We start from the raw sequence: 22,690 nt of genomic DNA on the forward strand, positions 1-22,690 counted from the left end.
TTGCTGTCTTGTTTTCAGAAATTGTCACAGCCACCCCAACCCTCAGCAACCTTCACCAGGTTCCTGATCAGTCAGCAGTCATTGACATCAGTATAAGACCCTCTACCAGCAAAAAGACATCAGGCCGGACACGGTGGCTCATGCCTGTAATCCCAGCACTTTGGGAGGCCAAGGCAGGTGGATCACCTGAAGTCAGGAGTTCAAGACCAGCCTAACCAACATGGCGAAACCGTCTCCACCAAAAATACAAAAATTAGCTGGGCTTGGTGGTGGATGCCTGTAATCCCAGCTACTCGGGAGGTTGAGAAAGGAAGAATTGCTTGAACCTAGGAGGGAGAGGTTGCAGTGAGCCAAGATCATGCCACTGCACTCCAGCCTGGGTGACAGAGCAAGACTCCATCTCAAAAAAAAAGACATCAACTCACTGAAGTCTCAGATGACCATTAGCATTTTCTAGCAAATTATTTTTAAATTAAGGAAAATACATCATTTTTCAGACATGATGCTATTGCATACTTAATAGACTACAGTATAGTATAAACATGACTTTCATATGCACTGGGAAACCAAAAAAATGTGTTACTCACTTTATTGTGATATTCATTTTATTGCAGTGGTCTGTAGCCAAACCTGCAATATCTCCAGGGTATGCCCGTATTTTCTGTCTACAAGAAATTTTCCCAAATGGAAACAAAAGCTGATTACAGAAGCCCCAGTTGGAGATTAAATTAGTAACTCCTTTCTCTTTGTAGGCTTCAGTCTTCTAAACCTTGCTTTGTATATTAAAACCTTTTTTTTTTTTAAGATGAGGTCTCGCTCTGTCACCCAGGATGGATATTGGATCATATCCAATCATGGCAAACTCAAACTCCTAGGCTCAAGCAATCCTTCTGCTTCAGCCTCCCATGTAGCTGGAACTACAGGCATGTGCCACCATACCTGGCTAAGTTTATTTTTTAGAGACAGGGTCTCACTATGTTGCTCAGGCTAGTCTCAAACTATTGGCCTCAAGCAATCCTCCTGCCTCTACCTACTAAGTAACTAGGATTACAAACTGGAGCCACTGAGCACAGCTAAAACACTCTTTTCAGTGTCAAAAATTACTCCAGATAACCCTTAAATGATGATAGCTGAACCTTTATTCAGTGCATAAACAATATTTGGTAGACATGGCTTTATAGACTGCATAAGTCTGCGGTCCCAAACTAGGAACTAGTGCTCTAAGGTGTTCCCAAATCCTTCATCTCCTGCACTAACCTACTGACTTTTCTCACTCAGACTGCCCTGCAGCAACTATTACATCCAACATCTTTAGCATTTGCAATCCTAGCCTCTCATTCTCTTTCTCCTTTGAGCTACATTTTAAACTTATCAAGTTTTTCAGTTGTTTCAAACATGTCTAATATTTCTAATCAGATTAGTTTTCCCAAAGACAGAGACTAAATATTTCACCTTTTTATATTCCTTATAAAAATTTCTCAGTAGGTACTTAATGAAAGTGTATTAATCAAGGAATTATTAACAATTATACAATGACAGAAGCACATCTTTAATTTTTCATTTAAACATTTAATATTTACAAAAAATTAAACCACTCAAACAATTTTGACTATTGTATCAAAAGTTATATATTTTGCAACATACACTATAATTTAAATAATTCTATTAATTTTCAAAAAGTAGATTGAATTACCATACTAATTTTCAAAAGAAGAGCAATGGAATGTCAGAAGTAATCTTTCATTATGTGCCAGTAGCTTGAGTGGTTATATTCTGAAAAATGAATGACACATTTTCTGTTATTCTTTCAAGAAAAGGATCTGTAAGATTTAAATGATCTCCAGAAAAATGTTTCCATTGCTTCAGCTGGGACATAGAAAGAGGTTTCAGGGAGTTAGATTTCTGGTGATGTGGACCAAGCTGACAATCTCTAGAGACAATGGATTTTTCCAGCGAATCACCTGCAATAAGTAAAACAATGAGAAAATCCTTAGGCAAGCCAATATCCTGCTAAATACAATACTTTTTTGTTTTATGATAATTCGTTTATGTGATTTATTACATTTGATCACCATGGTTCAAGTTAAGACAAATTCATTCTTTTTACAAACATTTATAAATTATTTACTATGTACTGATTTAAACAGTAAAGGTAAAATGATGAAGAAACACAGGCATGGTCTCTGACTTCAAGGACCTTACAGTCTAGTGGGAGAGATATACATTAAATAATCATCCGAAAAATGTATTACAAATTCAAAATCCCTTTCCTAAAACCTGTGGGGCCAGATATGTTTACAAATTCAGAATATAATTCGAACAATCTGGGTCAGCATTCCATAATGAAACTCATTAACATTCTGTAGCAAGTCATAAATAGTCTTACAAAATGGGTTAAATAAAGACTATTGATAAACTCACATCAATTTAGGTAAGGTTTTGCCACAAATAATTTTGTCACAAATTTATGAAGGAAAAAAAAAAACCTTTTGAGCTTTCTAGATTTCAGAATAGAAGATAAGGGACTGTGGAGCTGAATTACAAACAGAGGTAAGGGTATGAAGGAAAGATAAGGGAACTATCTTACATATGACAAGAGAGGCTGACTTTGTCTGGAAGGTAAGTGAAGGGCACCCTGAGGAAATGTTCTATTAAGATCTGAAAGATGAGAAGAAAAGAACTAGATGGGGAAAAAAGACAAAACATTCCACGATAAGCACATTAAAAAGCTATGAAAAGGAAGGGACACTGGCATAGTCGAGCAATTGATAGGAGCCTATGCAATTAGAGCCTATGCAATTAAAACCTGTAGAGTAAAAGCAAAGAATAATGCAACAGAAGTTAATGCACAGTGAAGCAAGTATTCAAGGGCTGGATTATGCAAAACATGAATGGCAGAGGCCAGCCGTTATTCACCAAATCCATTTCTCTTTCCTCCAGGACACTTAGTCACCTTTCCCAGCCTCCCTTACGTTAGATATCGCCACTGAGTCTGGCCTATGGAATGCAGCTATGTCACTTCCAGGTCTGAACTATAAACATCCTTCAGACTGAACAATTTTCTACTTTATTTCTTCTCTCACTGCTGGCTGGCAGATGCAGGGGATCCCAGCAGAGGACTCTAAGGTCCAAATGGATGGAAGACCTCCAAGTGAAAGAACCCTGGATCACGAAATTACCTTATGAAAGGCTGTCCACTAAATGCCCACAATGACCTGTTACACAAATGAGAAACATATTTCTATTGTGTTAGACCATTGTGCTTTTTTAGTTTCTTGTTACAGCATTTAGACTGCCCTGACTAACTTACCAATTTAGAGATTTTAGTATCTATCCTAAGAGCAATAGGAAGCTATTGGAGATTTTATTTTTTTAACCTTTTAATTATGGGAAATTTCAAATAAATATAATAAATATATAGCATGTATCATTTCACTTATAAATATTTCATTCTACATTTCTAAAAGATAAACATTTCTTTGAAATTTTATCACACCTAAAAGAAAAGCCTCAAGTCATTCCTTAATATCATCAAATTCCTGTCAGTGTTCATAATCATTGAGGTTTTAAGAAAGGAGATGACAAGGCCGGGCACAGTGGCTCACGCCTGTAATCCCAGCACTTTGGGAGGCCAAGCCGGGTGGATCACGAGGTCAGGAGATCGAGACCATCCTGGCTAACACAGTGTAACCCCGTCTCTACTAAAAATACAAAAAATTAGCCAGATGTGGTGGCGGGCGCCTGTAGTCCCAGCTACTCGGGAGGCTGAGGCAGGAGAATGGCGTTAACCTGGGAGGCGGAGCTGGCAGTGAGCCGAGATAGCGCCACTGTACACTAGCCTGGGTGACAGAGCAAGACTCTGTCTCAAAAAAAAAAAAAAAAAAAAGAAAAGAGATGACAAGATTGCTTCCAAAATTAGAAGACAATAGAATAATACCTGCAAAGTACTAACCAAAAAACCTCTGGCTAACTAAGAGTTAGCCAGTATTAGGCCCTTGTTAAAAAATGAAAAGACAGTAGAAATAAATAAAAATACCTTAATAATTATAAATACAAACAAACTAAATGTTCTCACTGAAACAAAATATCAGACTGGACAAAAAATAAAATCCAGCTTTATGCTATTGACAAGAGATACCTAAAACATAAGAACACAGAGAGATTTAAGGTAAACAGATGGGAAAAGATAGACCAGACAAACCCTAATGTTAAGAAAAACTAGTGTAATATGTTAAGACAAAATGAAAGCAAAAGGTATTAGGGATAAGGCAATCACTACATAACAATAGAATAGACAAACCATAATGAAAAAAATATTTCACAAGGAAGATATAAAATATATGAAGCAGAAAATGACAAAACAACAATTTTCTCTAATCCACTGTCACAGTTTCATATTTTAATATATTTATTTGAATAATAGATATATCTAACAAAAAATTAGGTTGTTAATGTTTTAAATGGGCAAACAATACGAAGAGATGGTTCACATAAAGAACTATGGTTTTTAAACTTAGGAAAATGCTCAACTTCATTCATAATAAGAGAATAGCAAATTAAAACTATACCAATATATTATTTTCTTACTATCAGATTGGCAAAAATACAAACATTTGATAATCCACTAAACTGGCAAGGCTATGGGATACATTCTAGTGTATTTCCGAGAGTGTGTAAATTGACACAACATCTAACAAAGGGCATTTTGGCAATATCTATCAAAATTACAAATGTACATGTTCCCTGACTCAGCAATACTAAAAATTGACCTTATAGGTATACTGAAGATATTCAAAATGATACATGAATAAAATACACACTTACGGGAAATAACCTAATTGTACATCTATGGATGATATGGTTTGGCAGTGCCCCCACCCAAATCTCATCTTGTAGCTCCCATAATTCCCACTTGTTGTGGGAGGGACCCGGTGGGAGATGACTGAATCACAGGGGCAGGTCTTTCCTGTGCTGTTCTTGTGATAATGAATGGGTCTCACGAGATCTGATGGTTTTAAAAATGGGAGTTGCCCTGCACAAGCTCTCTTTTTGCCTGCCACCATCCATGTAAGATGTGACTTGCTCCTCCTTGCCTTCTGCCATGAATGTGAGGCCTCCCCAGCTATGTGGAACTGTGAGTCTAATTAAACTTTTTTTTGTAAATTGCTCAGTCTCGGGTATGTCTTTATCAGCAGCATGAAAACAGACAAATATAGTGGGGGATAAATTATGATATATCTATACACTGGAAGATTATACAGCTGAGGAAGAAAAAGAATGAGGAAACTCTGTAACAATATGGAAAGATCTCAAGATACGCTACTGAGTGAAAAAGGTACAGAAATATAATATGCTATAATTTATTGGGAGGAAAACTGGGCAAGAATATGTATCTAGACTGGCTTATATATGCATACATATATATCTGGAAGGATACACAAAAAAACTAATAGTGGTGGTTTCTTTTGATGTAGAAGGCTAGAAATTAGGGAGATAAGGGTAGAGTAGGAGGAAGAGTTTTCACCATGTACATTTTATATTTTTAAATAATTGAGTCATGTAAATATATTACCAATTCAAAAGTCAAATTAGTCATTTTTGAAATCTATAAAAGAAAAAATGGATTACATAACAAAATCTGGCTAATATGACAGAATTCTACAGTAGGCAATTAAGAGGATATACATGATTTCCATGCACAAAACAAACATTTACAAAAAATGACCACACACTAGACCATACCCCAAGTCTCTATAATTACCAAAGAATCCATATCATGTAGTTCTATTTCTAACTACAGAGCATTAGCCAGAGTTCAGTAACAAAAACTAAAATACACTTTAAAACATACTTTTAAATAACTCATGAGTCAAAGAAGAAATCATAATGAAAAAACAAAATATTTAGAACTGAATAATTAAAGACTGTATATCAAAATTACAGGCAGCTTAGAGGAAAATGTATAGCCTTAAATATCCACTTCTTTGAAAAGAAGACTGAAAAATCATTAAGCTAAGTATTAAACTTAAATATTAGAAAAAGAACATTAGAGTAAATACAAGAAAAAAGGAGAAAAGAGAAATTATTAAAACAGGAAAAAATTTAATAGGGAGGATAAAGTGTTAATTAATATTTTTAATTACCAAAATGGCTATGAAGAAAGAGAAAATCTGAACATTTCTATGAAGTTTAAATTCTACCCACTAAAAAATAAAAATATATACATATTTTAACTACCATAAATATTCTATATTGTTATAATTATATATTGTGCATTATATTTATATTTAGTTATTAGTTATATATTTATATATGACATATAACTAATAAATATAATCATATATAATTTATGATAAATAACTAATAAACTAATAAGCTTCTATTGTACCTAAAGAGAAACATTTATATAAAGAAACATTTCCATAGAAGAGAAACATTTATATAAAATATATTTTATGTTTATATAAAATCTAAATTCTTCCATCTCAGTCTTATATAGTCTAACTTCTTCAACCTATTTTAATATAATTTATCAAGTAACTTGCAGCTACTAGACATTGATTGCTCAAGTCCTACTCCTGATCTAGCTCCTTTTTGAATGGTGTCTATTCTGGAGGGTAAGTTTTCAGCTTTACTTAAGCAGCATTAGCAGTTACATCAAGTACTGAGAAGTATGGTGACCCATGCTTCTAAGTGCCTCAGAAAATATGACCCCATTATGAATAAATTCTGTACAACATAAACAACAGAATTATTCTGTCAACTGTATGTTTGTGAAAGAGAAATAGGGATTAAAACCATTTTTCTGGCTGGATGCGGTGGCTCACACCTGTAATCTCAGCACTTTGAGAGGCTGAGGTGGGCAGATCGCTGGAGCCCAGGAGTTCGAGACCAGTGTGAGCAATATGAAGAAATCTCGTCTCTACAAAAAATACAAAAATTAGCCAGGTGTGGTGGTGCACACCTGTAGTCCCAGCTACTCAGGAGGCTGAAGCTGGAAGACTGCTTGAACCCAGGAGGTGGAGGTTGCAGTGAGCCATGATTGCGCCACTGCACTACAGCCTGGGCAACAGAGCAACAGAGCCAGACCCTGTCTCAGGAAAAAAAAAAAAAAAAAAAACTCTAACTCCAAAGCCATTACACCAGGACTTGAAAGATTTTCCTAAATAAGTTCAATTTTTCACAAGTGATTCAGAAATAAAAAGCTAAAATTGAGAGAATAAGATTCTACTGAATACTTTCTCAAATATCTCTATCTGGCAGCTGCCCTATGAGCTGAGAAAAAAATAAAACTAACATATGCAAATGGTAAATATTATAAAGTTATTCTTTAAATATTTTCAACTGCTAACGAGAAATAAATTAACTTTACTACATAGTAACAGAATTAAAATATAACTAACCCGTATGAACTTCTTCTCCTGCACACTCACATTCAAGCAGGTCATGAGTAACACAATCTGAACTTTCATGTAATGTGAACAAATTTTTAAGTTCTTCTACTGAAAACTGAATATGTTCAGATGTCTTGGTGAGGTCGACAACTGCCCCACAAAGACCTTGCTTACTGATCTGCCTTTGATAGATCTTTTCTTCTATTGTACCTAAAGAGAAAACATTCATTAGATTTGCTTCAGATCTTTATGTTCATTATATTTTTGTTGGGTAAAATGTTTAGTAACATACTAGTTAACAAAATAACAATATATCCCTGACACTAAAGCACAGGCTAACAAAAAATAATTTTAATTATTCAAAGGGTATACATTTTTTGTCACACTGAAGGGCTGTTACCTGTAGTTAGGAGTCTGTAAATATGTACAGGATATTTCTGACCATCTCTCCATACTCTAGACATTGCCTATAGAAAATAAGTGAGAATTCTGAGAGTACAGTAGAAACCGATGGCCCTTTCCACATACGCAATTTGCAGAAATATGTTTTAAAATTTGGAATTCTATATTTTACATACAGCTTCAAAAAACAAATCCCAGGTGTGTGAAGCACGCCCTACTTCATAGCTTTTTCTTGGCAGAAAGAAAGGGATGAGTGAACACTTACTATGGTACTGTAAAATAACTACAGGGGTATCATGCAAGAGTGAGAGAATATATCTTCATCAATAGGACAGTGAGTATGGACAGCAAGAATGGAAGGAACCAAGTGTAGCATGGGCTTGGAGGTTCATTCTCAGTCCAAATAGCTAAAGATTTGCCCCTGAGAAGTACCTAGGACACATGTAATCAGCTAAGGCTCTAGGTGGATCCCTGTGGTTTAAAGATTTATCAATGATACTGTGCAATAAAGTGTTGATGTTCAAACCCTGCACATTTCAAATAAAAATCTGGCCTTCAACCAACTTCTAAGAGATCATCTCTAGGCCTTTGGAATGTCCTGCCTGATATGAGTGTCTGTTTACCAGAAGCCTTGGGCCACACCAGATAGTTTATGCTAACAATGTTACATGGTGGGGCCTTGGATCATGTAGTTCGATTTCTGGAGGCTAAAGGCTGATTAACTAAGGTCAGTTATGCAGGTGTTCCATGACTACAGAACTGACCCCACACAAAATTCTGGACACCAAGACTTGGATGAACTTCCCTGGTGGACAGTATTCTATATGCACTGTCACTCACCAATGCTGACAGAATTAAGTGTTGTCCATAAAACTCCTCTGGGAGAGAACAACTGGAAGCTTGTGCCTGGTCTCTCTTGGACTCTGCCCTGGACCTAGTACCTTTTCCTTACCGCTTTGAGTATTCTTTACTATAATGTAACATAACTGTGAGTATAGCTGCTTTTCTCAGTTGAGTCCTTCTAGTGAATCATTAAACCTGAGGGTTGTCTTGGGATCCCCCAATGCATATACCAACTGAGGTGCAAACCTACAGGTAGAAAACTCAAGATATAAAAAGATAGGCTGTACTCTAAAGAAAACCAAAGATTTCTCAAATATTTTCCTAAATATGTTACTTTTATACTCTTACTGTAGCCTGCATAAACACTAATCATAGCATCTGTAACTTTATTGTCTTCACCTGATAGTCACGAACATCCTAAAGGCCCAACTCTGCAGTAAACTGGAACCTGGAGACATACAGGTTTAGGTCTGAATCCTGGCTCTGCATCTTACAAGCTGTGGAATCTAGAACAAGCTTCCATATCTTCATCTGTAAAATGGGACTACTAATATCCATCCTTGTAGGCTTGTTAGGAAGATTAAATAGATGGAAAGCACTTAGCAGAGTGCCTCATGCAAAATAAGGGCTCCTTATGCAGTGGATATTATATATCATCATCATCTTTGTATCCTCAATAGGCATTGTATCCTCAGGCATTCAATAATATCTATTTAATGCATAACTATTCCTACCTGAATATCAGTGGCTGGATTCCAATCAATGTCATAGAGAATTAAGTGAGATCCTCCAATGAGGTTAAGTCCTACACCACCAGCTTTTGAACTTAGCAAAAAAATAAAAACAGAAGAGTGTTGACTGTTAAAGCCATCAACAATCTGCTGCCTTTGAGAGATTGGTGTTTGTCCATCAAGTCTTGTATAAGCATATCCATGACGCTTACATACTTCTTGTAAAATGTTCAAGGTTTGTGTATAGTTGGATACCAACACCACCCTGTCAATCAAAAAGAAAGATTCTTTAGATAAATTTAAAGGCAGAATTAGATTTTCTTAGTTGAAAGAAAATACCACAATAATATTATCACTGACATTGAGAGAACATGCAACAATGACCTTGTACAATTAAAACATAGGTATTCCTGCATATTCCATTTTAAAGTCAATATCTAAACTTCCAGTTTTAAGATAGTGCGGCAAAGACCTTTCTGCCTTCTTCATCTCTCTGAGGTTCACTCTAAAAACAGCAAGAGAATGAGCAAAATACAAAAATGAACAGAAACTAACTCTGAAGATATTTGAAAACAAAAAGCATAGTGAAGCAGTCACCTGCTTAGGAGTATACATAAGGTGACGCCTACATGCCCAAAGAGGGAGATTCCAGTAAGAAACAAATGAAAGTTCATTTGCACCACAGAATCTTGCTAAGGTACCTGAGAAGGAAGGAATTTAGACTGGAACTATTACAACATTGGTACGTAGAACCCAGGCCCTGCTCCCATGTGATCAGTTGACTTTTCTTTCTCAAATAAAGTATTTATTATCGGGAGAAAATAAACCAAAGAAACAAAGAAACTTAGACCAGGGAACTGACTGTAGAAGGCAGGAGAGCCAATGCAGTGGCTTATGCCTGTAGCCCCTGCTACTCAGGAGGCTGAAACAGGAAGATCACTTGAATCCAAGAGTTTCAGTCCAGCCTGGACAATACAGCAAGGCCCTGTCTTTAAAAAAAAAAAAAAAAAAAAATGTGTTCATGAAAGTCTAGATACTGAATAAGATCCCTCTACCCTTTTCCTGCCAACTACTAGAATACCAGCAGCCAGGCACCCCACATGCTAGCCCAAGGAAGATATTACTAAAGGATTCATCTATGGAAAGACTTAAATGATTCCACAGAAAGGATCCACAGATAGGGAGTCCCCAAATTAAAAAGCCAGCTTGCTGCCTGATTACCCAATGATGATTATTAGTCAACAAGCCCTGCCTATCCATACAGTGTTCAATTAATGTTTTACTGCTTCACTCTTAACTGTGGACACCAAGGAACACCAGCTATTTGAAGTGAGCTTCAACATGAAAAGGAAAAATCAAAACAAACAAACCTGAATTAAAGCGATGAAAAAAAACAGAAGATAACTTTCCAAAAATAATTAATGTCCTCAAACAAGAGCTATCTATCATTCAATGGAAGAGGATGCAATTTTTCAAAAGGAACAATCAAGAATTAGAAAAATATCTTAGAAATGTAAAATGATAGACAAAGTTTTAACAGGAGAGCTGGAAGATAATAGTACGAGAGTTTGACAGGAAATACATTAAGAAGAAAAAGTGATGACCAATAGGAAAGGAAAAAAAAGAATTAGAGAATCAATTCATGAGGTTTAATATCCGACTGACAGGAATTCCAAAGAAAACAAGAAATTGTTTTAAGAGAAAGGCCGGGCGTGGTGACTCAAGCCTGTAATCCCAGCACTTCGGGAGGCCGAGGCGGGCGGATCACAAGGTCAGAAGATAGAGACCATCCTGGCTAACACGGTGAAACCCCGTCTCTACTAAAAATACAAAAAAGTTAGTCAGGCATGGTGGTGGGTGCCTGTAGTCCCAGCTACTCGGGAGGCTGAGGCAGAATGGCGTGAACTCGGGAGGCGGAGCTTGCAGTGAGCCGAGATCGCGCCACTGCACTCCAGCCTGGGCGACAGAGCAAGACTCTGTCTCAAAAAAAAAAAAAAAAAAGAGAGAGAGAAAGGATATTTCCCAGACATGGAGCCTTCAGATAAAAAGGACCTACTAAAAAGTTCCCAGCTCAATTAATAAAATGAGGACTCATATTAAGGTATATCAAGATTATAACTCAAAGTATGAAGAATGAATAAAAGTTGATCAATTTTTGATGAAGAAAAATAGGTCATATGCAAATGAATCGAAATTTGAAAATCATCAGACTTCTCAAAAGCAACTAGAAACTAGAAAACAACATGTAAAGCAATGTCTTCAAAATTCTAGGGGAATACTACTTTGATCTAGAAGTTTATGACAAGGGAAGTTGTCAGTCAAGTGCTAGTGTGGAATAAAGACAGTTTCAGATGTACAAGAAGTCAAAAAGATTAATCTCCCATCTTTCTTAGGAAACTACTGTGAGATGTGCTCCAGCAAAATGTGAAATTCAGAAAACAGAAAATACAACACAGAAGAGGAAAAAAATGAATTTATAAGTTAATATGATTTGGCTCTGTGTCTCCACCCAAATCCAGTCTCGAATTACAATCTCCAGAATCCCCATTTGTTCAGGGAGGGACCAGGTGGGAGGTGACTAAATCATGGGGGCGGTTTCCCACATGCTGTTCTCGTGATAGGGAGTGAGTTCTCACGAGATCTGCTGGTTTTATAAGGCAGTTTTCCCTGCTCTTGCTAGCTCTCTCTTTCCTGCTACTCTGTGAAGAAGGTCTTTGCTTCCCCTTTGCCTTCTGCCATGATTATAAGTTTCTTGAGGCCTTCCCAGCCACGTGGAACTGTGAGTCAATTAAACCTCTTTCCTTTATAAATTACCCACTCTCAGGTATTTCTTTATAGCAGTGTGAAAACGGACTAATGCATAGGTGATGGCTTTTTAAAAGTCCCAGGATGCTGGGCACGGTGGCTCACGCCTATAATCCCAGCACTTTGGGAGGCCAAGGGGGGTGGATCACCTGAAGTCAGGAGTTTGAGACCAGCCTGGGCAACATGGTGAAATGCCATCTCTACTAAAAATGAAAAAATTAGCATCCGCCTGTAATCCCAGCTACTCGGGAGGCCAAAGCATGAGAATCGCTTGAACCCAGGAAGCAGAGGTTGGAGTGAGCTGAGATCACGCCACTGCACTCCAGCTTGGGCAACAGAGCGAGACTCCATCTCAAAAAAAAAAAAAAGTCCCAGGATGACAGCTATAAGCAAGATTAGAGATCAGTTCAAATTTTAACAGGAAGACAGAGGAAAGACAAAGAAATTACAGAGGCACCTAGAGACCACAGTGGTACCCCATTATCTGCAGATCTGCTTTCCACTGTTTCAGTTACCTGCGGTCAACCTCAGTTCAAAAATATTACACGCAGTAAGGTATTTTGAGAGAGAGAGAGAGAATGCACATTCACATAACTTTCACTACAGTATACTGTTATGATTGTTCTATTTTATTGTTAGTTATTGTTGTTAATCTCTTACTGTGCTTAATTTATAACTTTATCACTGGTATGTATGTACATGAAAAAACAATCCATATAGGGCTTGGTAGTATCTGTGGTTTCAGGCATCCATTCCGGGTCTTGGAATGTATTCCCGAGGATAAGATGGGGATTCCCAAGGATAAGATGGCCAAAAAGCACATTAAAAGGTACTCAATATCACTAATCATTAGAGAAATGCAAATCATAACTACAGTGATATCCCACCTCCCACCCACTAGGATGACAATTATCAAAAAAATAGAAAGTAACAAAGTTGGTAAGGAGACAGAGAAATTTGAACCCTGTGTACTGTTGGTGGAAATAAAAATGGTGCAGTCCTCTATGAAAAACAGTAGGGCAGTACTTCAAAATATTAAAAATAGAATTACCATATGACCCAACAATTCCACTTCTGGATTTATATCCAAAAGAATTTAATGGGTGCAGCAAACCAACATGGCACATGTATACATATGTTAACAAACCTGCACGTTGTGCACATGTACCCTAGAACTTAAAGTATAATAAAAATATATCTATAAATTAAAAAAAAAGAATTTAAAGCAGGGTTTTGAAAAGTTATTTGCACACCCATGTTCACAGCAACATTATTCCCAAGAGCCAAAAAGTAGAGACAACCCAAGTGTTCATCAATAGATGAATGGATAAACAAAATGTGGTATATACATACAATGGAATATTGTTTAGCCTTAAAAAGGAAGGAAATTCTGACACATGCTACAACATGGATAAACCTGGAGGACATTATGTTAAGTGAAATTGGTCAGTAACATAAAGAAAAAAAAAAAAATGTATGATTCCATTTATATGAGGTATCTAGAATAGTCAGAGTCAGAGAGTAGAAGGGTAGTCCAGGTGTTAAGGGAAGGGAAAATAAGGAGTCGGTATTTAATAGATATAGTATTTCAGTTTTGTTTGCAAGATGCAAAGAGTTCTGAACATTGGTTGCACCAGAATGTGAATGTACTTAACACTACAGAATTATACATAAAAAAATGGTTAAAATGGTAACTCTGTTATGTCTATATTACCATAATTTTTTTTTAAAGAAAAGGCGATCTCTTCAGATAATGTGAAGCAACAGAACAAAGACCCAGCCTGTGCCACTTATGAAAGTGTAGCTTCTCCTTCAATGCAACATGGCAAGGTTTAGGTTTCTTAGGGACCCACAAGGAGTCAAAATGACCATCACACCTATAATCCCAACACTTTGGGAGGCTGAGGTACGCAGATTGCTTGAACTCAGGAGTTAAGAGACCAGCCTGGGCAACATGGTGAAACCCTGTCTCTACAAAAATACAAAAATTAGCAGGGCGTGATAGCACATTCCTGTAATCCCAGCTACATGGGAAGCTGAGGTGGGAGGATCACTTGGGCCTGGGAGGTCAAGGCTGCAGTGGGCCGAGGTCATACCACTGCACTCTGGCCTGTGCCCCAGAGTGAGACCCTGTCTCAAGATAAAGAGAAAAGACCACCCCAACTTCAATCCCCAAATATTATTTTTATTTTTCTTAATCAGTATATTTTTCTTCATTCCTTTCTTCCTTCTTGCCACAAGAGGGAAACTTTCCCCTATGACATCTTCAAAGATAAATTCTCACACCTATATTCAAACTGTATCTCTTCTCATTTCTTCCAAAACTCTTTTCACTCATTATCCTTTGTCCAATAACAACCACTTATCCCGCCCACTCTTCAGAGAAGAGAGAAAAAAAAATCCAGTTAAAAAAAAATAAGATAATATTAAGATATGAATAGAAGCTAAAGTGAAAGTTTGCACTCTTAAACTGGGTCACAATCTGCATATATACATCCCACATGCCCTTTTGCACATATCAACTATTATCTAATAAAACATGTGAGAAGAGCTCCATTAGAGGTGGGTACAGGATGCTATGAGAGTACAGAGGAGGGGAATCTAACTCAATCTGAGATAGGAGAAAGCATGAGAGATGAGTCTTGTTGTTGTTGTTGTTGTTGTTGTTGTTATTTTGTAGAAAAGGGGCTGGCCTCCAATGCCTGGCCTCGAGCAATCCTCCCACCTTGGTCTCCCACAGTGCTGGGATTATAGGTATAAGCAATTGCACTTGGTCTGTTGAGCTGAGGCTTAACAAAGAGAAAAAGCTGGCCAGAAGAATAAGAAGCAGAGGTAAGCCAGGCACAGAAACCTGCAACATGTAAGAGCAGAGCAGAATTACAGGGGCAAATTACAGGTTCTGCAGGTGGTTTGGTGTGATTGGACCACATGGTATGTGTGAAGGAGTGATGAGAGATGAGGCTGGAAAAGGAGGCATTAACCGTATCATGAAGAGTCTTGCCTAATGTGCTAAAGAATTTAGAAATTTCTGGAAGACAAGTGGGAGTCTTCAAATGATTTTTTAAGAAAAGGAGTGACATGTTCATATTTATATTTTAGAAATATAATTCAGGGTAATGTTGAGTATGTCAGGGGGCTGAAAGTAAGAGGGGAAGTAGCTTATAAGAGACCATCATAACCCAAATCAGTAATTTTAAGAATCAAAACAAAAATCTTGGTACCAGAAAAATGAGGATGGAGTCTTGAAATTAAAAAATAAAATCAATAGAATTTAGTGACTGACACTGTGGGATAAATGAAGAAGAAAAGTGAGTCTATAATAATTTCCAGGGCTTTTGCTTGCATTATGGTACCAAGGAATAATGGGACAAGATGAGGCTTGCAATAACAAAATGATGGTTTTGTCACATGGTTTTGGACCTGGGAAGTTTGAAGTACTATAGGACATCAAGATAGATTTAGAAGTCCATTCAACACTTAAAAATAAAGATGTAGAAATTAGAAGAGAGGACTGAACTAGAGATATAAATTTGTTTCATAAAAATAAAGATGTAGAAATTAGAAGAGAGGACTGAACTAGAGATACAAATTTGTTTCAATATTATATGCGTTTGGTATCCAAGAAGATATAAAATATATATAGTCATCACACACACACACTGGACCACATGGTATGGTCATGTGTGTGTTTGCGTGTATGTGTGTGTGCATGTGTGGGTGCAATAGTTGAAAGTACAGGGAGTACAGCACTCAGGAAGTGTGTTGAGTGAGAAAGTTAAAGAGAAAATCCTAAGGTGTATCAGTATTTAAGAAACAGTAAAAGAAGAAAGGATTCTGAAAAAAATTGAGAAATAAGTGTTATATATCAGAAAATATCACTAGGTTTTTAAAAGTATACATATGTTTAGATTTTCTTAAAACTTATAGATACATTGTTAATTATAAGTTTATGAAATACTGGAAGCTAACCATATTCCCAAAGAATAAAACAACTTATTTTAAATGTTTTCTTATTTTAAAAGGGAAGTAGGAAGTAAAGAAATAGTGCAAACTAAAACTCTATGAGCACTTATAAGTTTGTTAAATCGATCTTACTTTTCAGTAGGTCGAAGTTCATGGATAACTGCTAAGAGCTTGGACAACACCTGTAGTTTTCCTGACTCCTTTTCAGTAAACAGGAGAGGGTTGTAGTCAGCAGGAAACACACTTAGCAAGCCTTTGTATAGACTCTTTTCTTCATTTTTATCATAAGTTGAGCTACATTCTTTTTCCTATTCAAAATGATGATTGTTAATGCTGGCTCATGTTTGTTTTTTTAATTAGGAGGGGAAAATGCTAAAATTATGGAAGGAAAAACGTGAAGATTAACAGCTATCTGAAAAGTCCAAGAAATTGTTAGGTAAATCTTTATAGGTCATGATTTGATCATTTTTGAAAAAAGTAACATGCATTCTACTGAGTTAGTTACAGAGCAGTTCTAACGCAATCTCATGATGCCTGCTACCTTCACCGTGCAAGTGTAGTATTAATATTTCCCACATGTAACTACCGGAAGTAGGAGCAGACAAAGGAGAGGGAAATAAAGGGCAAATGGTGATACAAAATCCATCCTCTCCAAAACCCTAACATTTTGCATCTTTGATACATCTTTTTCTCTTCTCCTCTCTCCTTCCCTCCCTATTAGTATTCTCTACTGAACTGTGGGCTTCATACAACAACTTTACATCCAAAAACAAGCACTATCGTTTACTTAATCTTACCAGTTTCTTCTGTAAGAAGGAAGAATTTCACCAATAAATTAACAGGGAAATTTATTCTTTCTTACAACAATACTTTTTGTTTATTTCACCAATAGTTGTAAAATAAATTTATTCCAAGGTGATTATCAGCACCTCTGTAATTCCCCCTCCAAAACTGCCTAGCTGATACGTGAACATATAACTAGAGATCAGAGATATTCATGACTACATCACTTTTTTGGTTAAATTCCTAGGATTGGCAGGTCTCTTAACTCTCTCCCATATTTACCAGATTTATCACTGTTTTTGAAACTTTGTTCAACCTAAACCCCTTGTCTGGAATACTTTTTCATTTTGCTGCTCAATTATCCCAATCCTATAAATACTTGAGGACCCAGTGCAAATTATACCTGATTATTGATAGCTTTTGTTTGCACTGAGTTTTAACCTTTATGGTTACACAGTACACTTCAGCTTTGACTTTACCTAATTGAGCAGTTAATGATATGCAGTTGACCCTTGAACACATGGGTTTGAACTACGCAAGTCTACTTATATGCAGATTTTCTCCCATCTCTGCCACCACCCCTGAGACAGCAAGGCCAACCCCTCCTCTGCCTCCTCTCCTCTTAGCCTACTCAATGTGAAGAGCTTTGTGAGGATCTACTTCCACTTACTGAATACTGAATAATAAATATATTTTCTCTTCTTCATTCTTTTCTTAATAACATTTTCTTTTTATAGCTTACTTTAGTGTAAAAATACAGTATATAATATCCAAAATATGTGTGAACTGACTTTCTGTTACTGGTAAGGCTTCTGGTCAACAGTAGGCTATTCATAGTTCAGTTTTGGGGGAGTCAAAAGTCATACAAGTTATAAAGGGATTTTCAACAGCACGAACAGGGGTCAGCACCCCTAACCCCAGGGCTGTTCAAGATCGAATGACTTTTTAATACTTCACAAATGTTTTCCTGTGTGTTGTACAACCTCTTTAGTAATACTAGAAACACCTTAAGGGTAGTGAATCCCATGTGAAATGTATAAAAATGCTGGGCACAGAGTACTAATTCTAATTTGGCTTACTGTCAAAATACAGCAATATTTAGGTGTAGTCATTTGATTAAAAATACTAGGAACTCTAAAATATTTCTATCACTGGGACATATGAGGAGAAAGTAGTAGTTGCTGACTGCTTTAGGTTAGCTCTGCCTACAACTTGGAAAGATCATCAAAGGACCACAGGCCCAGGGTCTAGTATACAGTTTTTCATCTTCAGAAACTTGAATATGCTTAAGCTCTAGGGGAATTATTCATATTAACCAAATTGAGAGACTGAATAAGTCAGAATGAAAATTTATTGACCTATGAGACCTGCCTATTTAGACCAATTAGTCTATGCACATGCATTCTGTCCTGTGAAAGAACATCCCCAGGGAAAGTCAAACACTAACAGAAGGTGTCTGGTGAATATTAAATCAGAGTACAGGGAGATGGGTGATCTTTTTTTTTTTTTTTTTTTAAAGAGACAGGGCCTCATTATGTTGCCCAGACTGGTCTCGAACTCTTGGCCTCAAGCAATTCTCCCGCCTCAGCCTCTCAAAGTGCTGGGATTACAGGCGCGAGCCACTGCCCTGGCCAAGATGGGTGATCTTAATGCACAAGTTCTTAACCAAGAACACGTATTAGAATCACTTGAGAAGGCTTTTTTAAAAATGCTCATGCCTGGGTCCTACTCTCAAACAAACTCTCAATTAATCCATACGTGCTGAGGCCTGGATTAATGTAATTTTAAGAGCTTCCCAGGATATTATAATATGTACTACTAATTAATAATTGACTAATAGATAATATCTTTATACTGTGACAGCCTGACGCAGCATCTCCATCATAGAGATTTACCAGTTTGACTTCTCATATCAAGCTAATTGGGACACTATCTCTTCTGACTCCATGTACACTTCAATTATGAGTTATGATATTGTTACTGGTTACGTTCCACTCACATTTCCTAAAGAAAGACCTAACATCTTAATTGAACTTGGGAAACAATTTAGTTTCAATAGAAACATAGTTACAAGCCATTGCTTAAAGGTTACTTATACATGTAGAAGGCTCATTTCTGCCCTTTTATATCAATCCTTATTTGCTATGAAGTTAGAGAAAAGGCTTTTCTGAATAAATGTCAGACTATAAATTACGTACCCTATTTGAAGTATCCTATGCCTATTATTAGTGACTGCATGGCAACATGGAGAAACACTCAGAGCCCCCTGCTGCTTTCTTCACGAATGTACAAACATATTCTAAATTAACTGGTATACTCTGGGCCATGATAAGGTCTTCCTTTTAATGAAGAAATTTTTGGCTATTGTTACTGTGCTTCATGCCCAAAGGGTTTGATTTTTATCACTGTATATAGAATCAGTTTTTTTTTAAGTTGCAGCTGGGCGCAGTGGCTCACACCTGTAATCCCAGCACTTTGGGAGGCTGAGGTGGGAGGATCACTTGAGCTCAGGAGTTCAAGACCAGCCTGGGCAATATAGTGAGACCCCATCTCTATTTTTTTTAAATAAATATTTTTTAAAAAAATAAATAAAAAAGGCCAGGTGCTGTGGCTCAAGCCCGTAATCACAGCACTTTGGGAGGTCGAGGCAGGCAGATCACCTGAGGTCAGGAGTTCAAAACCAGCCTGGCCAACATGGTGAAACCCCGTCTCTACTAAAAATACAAAAATTAGCTGGGTGTGGTGGCAGGCGCCTGTAATCCCAGCTACTCCGGAGGCTGAGGCAGGAGAATCACTTGAACGCGGGAGGTGGAGGTTGCAGTGAGCCAAGATCGCACCACTGCACTCCAGCCTGGGGGACAAGAACAAGACTTCATATCAAAAAATAAATAAATAAACAGCATCATTAAGTTTCTGTAGAATAAGATTATATATACATATATAGATTACATATATAGATAGATTTTATATATATATATATCTGAGCCCCTATTTCCTCACCAAAAAAATGGGGATGGTAATAATAGTACTTATTCCACAGAGTTTTGTAAATAATAAATAAAATAACACTAATAAAGCACTTAGCGATTGGTATAGGTTGACCATCCTTTATCCAAAATACTTGGGAACAGAAGTGGTTCAGATTTCAGATTTTTTCAGATTTTTGAATATTTGCATATATGTATCTTGGGCATGGGCTGCAAGTCTAAATATGAAATTCATTTATATTTCATATATACCTTATACACATAGCCTGAAGGTAATTTTACACAGTATTTTTAATAACTTTGTGCATGAAACAAAGTCTGTGCACACTTAACATCAGAAAGCAAAGATGTCAGGTATGGAATTTCCCACCTGTGATGTCCTGTTGGCACTCAAAAAGTTTTGAATTTTGGGGCATTTTGAATTTCTAATTTCCAGATTAGGAATGCTCAACCTGTGTATAATTAGTGCTTAATAACTGTTAGCTAATATTATTAATACCAAAATGTGATTTTCCATGGGTTGAGCTTAAGATGATTTTTATTTGCTTTGTGATTTTCTGAATTTTCTAAATTTTATGCACACTCATGTATCACTTTCAAAATGAGAAAAAAATAAATTATTTTTAATGGCAAATTTTGTATTTGTCAGCACCAAACAAACAAAACTGACAGACTATATTAACATAAAATAGGAAGGGAGACCATGGCCAAGTATTAGATAAGGTACCAAAGGGGATTGGACACAAACTATAGAAGGCAGTACCTCAAACTCATCTCTTCCCTACTTCAGCTCTAGGAATGTGGACATGCTCTGAAGAACAAGTGAAAGGCTGGATAAGCTCTACAGCAGAACCATACTAGATAGCCAGCAGAGCTTTTTGAAAACCCACAAATGCAACCTCAGAAATTAGCCCTGTCTGCCCTCTTAGATTCATATACTATAGAACCCTCATATCCCTGACACAGTTTCAGATACTATGCACTTACTTTTATAGAGTTGAACAAAAGGCAGGGGTGATTGCACAGTTTTTTAAGAGCTCCTATACATATTAGATGGGGACTGTTTTCCAACAACCCTTGAAGGCAGAACCTGACAACCTGAGAATTTAACAGCTTTCGATAAAGCTCAATCTGTAGTGCTCCTGGTCGGCAAAAGACAACGTTCTCTATTTTAGGTGGGAGATATTTATTTATAATTTCTTGGGTTCTTCTAAGGATAAAGAGTCCAGTGAGGCAAGTAAGTTCAGCTGCTCTTCTTTCTCCTAACTCCTTTTCTTCCTATGGAAAAATAGCAGACTTAAATGAAAGTGTTATAAACAAAAATACACTTAAAATGAACATTAAAGATTTCATAATGATAAACCATTTACTCATTGCTTCCCAACAAATTTTAAAAGAAGAAATAAAATATGAGTATAGGGACAGAAAAACCAACCATGATCTATTTATATGTTTAGCATAACCATTTAATTAAGTGAAGTCACAGTCTCCTAAATAACAAAATAATGATATATCCTATAATGGGTAGAATCTTAGATTCAATGAAATATAGTCTGTATACAACATGTAGACCATAATTTAACCATTGTCCTACCTTTAAAAATGTTTGTTTCCCATTTGTGTTTCCTTTAGTTTGCTTCTTTTTGTTGTTGTTTTTTTTTTGAGACAGAGTCCCGTTCTATCACCCAGGCTGGAGTGCAGTGGCACGATCTCGGCTCACTGCAACCTCCACCTCCCGGGTTCAAGGGAACCTCCTGCCTCAGCCTCCTGAGTAGCTGGGATTACAGGCTTACAGGCACACACCACTACATCTGGCTAATTTTTATATTTTTAGTAAAGATGGGATTTCACCATGTTGGCCAGGCTGATCTTAAACTCCTGACATCAAGTGATCCACCTGCCTCAGCCTCCCAAAGTGCTGGGATTACAGGCATGAGCCACTGTGCCCAGCCAGTTTCTAATTTTTTACCCTTACAGCTAAGTTTTCGTTTCGTTTTATTTTTTTTGAAACAGAGTCTCACTCTGTCGCCCAGGGCTGGAGTGCAGTGATGTGATCTCAGCTCACTACAACCTCCACCTCCCAGGCTCAAGCAATCCTCCCACCTCAGCCTCCCGAGTAGCTGGGACCACAGGTACATGCCACCACACCTGGCTGATTTTTTTTTTTTTTTTTTTTTGGTAGACATAAGGTCACCCTATACCTTATAGCTAAGTTTTTAGTTTTTTAGTTTTGTTTTTTTTTTTGAGATGGAGTTTCACTCTGTCGCCAGGCTAGAGTGCAGTGGCATGATCTCAGCTCACTGCAACCTCTGCCTCCCGGGTTCAAGTGATTCTCCTGAGTAGCTGGGACTACAGGCATGTGCCACCATGCACAGCTAATTTTTGTATTTTTAGTAGAGACGGAGTTTCACCATGTTGGCCAGGATGGTCTGGATCTCTTGACCTCGTGATCCACCCACCTCAGCCTCCCAAAGTGTTGGGATTACAGGAATGAGCCACCACACCCAGCCAGCTAAGTTTTTAAATAAATGTACTATTATTTTTTTATAATAAATTCGTAAAAGGAGTATTGCCAGGCCACAAGATATACACAGTTTTAATGCTTTTGATATACATTGCCAAACTTTCCCCAAGTTGTGCCAATGTACATTCCAACCAACAATTTACATTCCAAATAGGAGACTCTTGCCTACACTTGCTACTACTAGTAAATCCAAGTTGGGGAGGTGGTGTACACCTGCAGTCCCAGCTACTCGGGAGGCTGAGGCAAAAGGATACTCCA

At 37.1% G+C, this 22,690-nt stretch overlaps 1 protein-coding gene across 4 annotated transcripts in view; it reads right to left on the reverse strand.

The window, feature by feature from the left end:
• The window catches only part of RAD54B (RAD54 homolog B), a 126,693-nt gene that overhangs the window by 24,339 nt on the left and 79,664 nt on the right, over positions 1-22,690 (reverse strand). For 2 of the 4 annotated variants that reach the window (XM_009243954.3, XM_063726726.1), the window contains exons 10-15: positions 20,896-21,186; positions 16,271-16,446; positions 9,374-9,635; positions 7,795-7,861; positions 7,404-7,604; positions 1,549-1,961 (exon numbers count right to left, since the gene is read on the reverse strand). In XM_009243954.3, coding sequence (XP_009242229.3) covers positions 1,744-1,961; positions 7,404-7,604; positions 7,795-7,861; positions 9,374-9,635; positions 16,271-16,446; positions 20,896-21,186 — 1,215 coding nt within the window. In that variant the 3' untranslated portion in view covers positions 1,549-1,743. Of the gene's footprint in view, positions 1-1,548; positions 1,962-7,403; positions 7,605-7,794; positions 7,862-9,373; positions 9,636-16,270; positions 16,447-20,895; positions 21,187-22,690 lie in introns of those variants that run through there. The other 2 variants (XM_063726727.1, XM_054518675.2) reach the window with 2 other exon arrangements.

The sequence above is a fragment of the Pongo abelii genome, chromosome 7 (genome assembly GCF_028885655.2).
Source record: "Pongo abelii isolate AG06213 chromosome 7, NHGRI_mPonAbe1-v2.0_pri, whole genome shotgun sequence".
Classification (NCBI taxonomy): Eukaryota; Metazoa; Chordata; class Mammalia; order Primates; family Hominidae; genus Pongo; species Pongo abelii.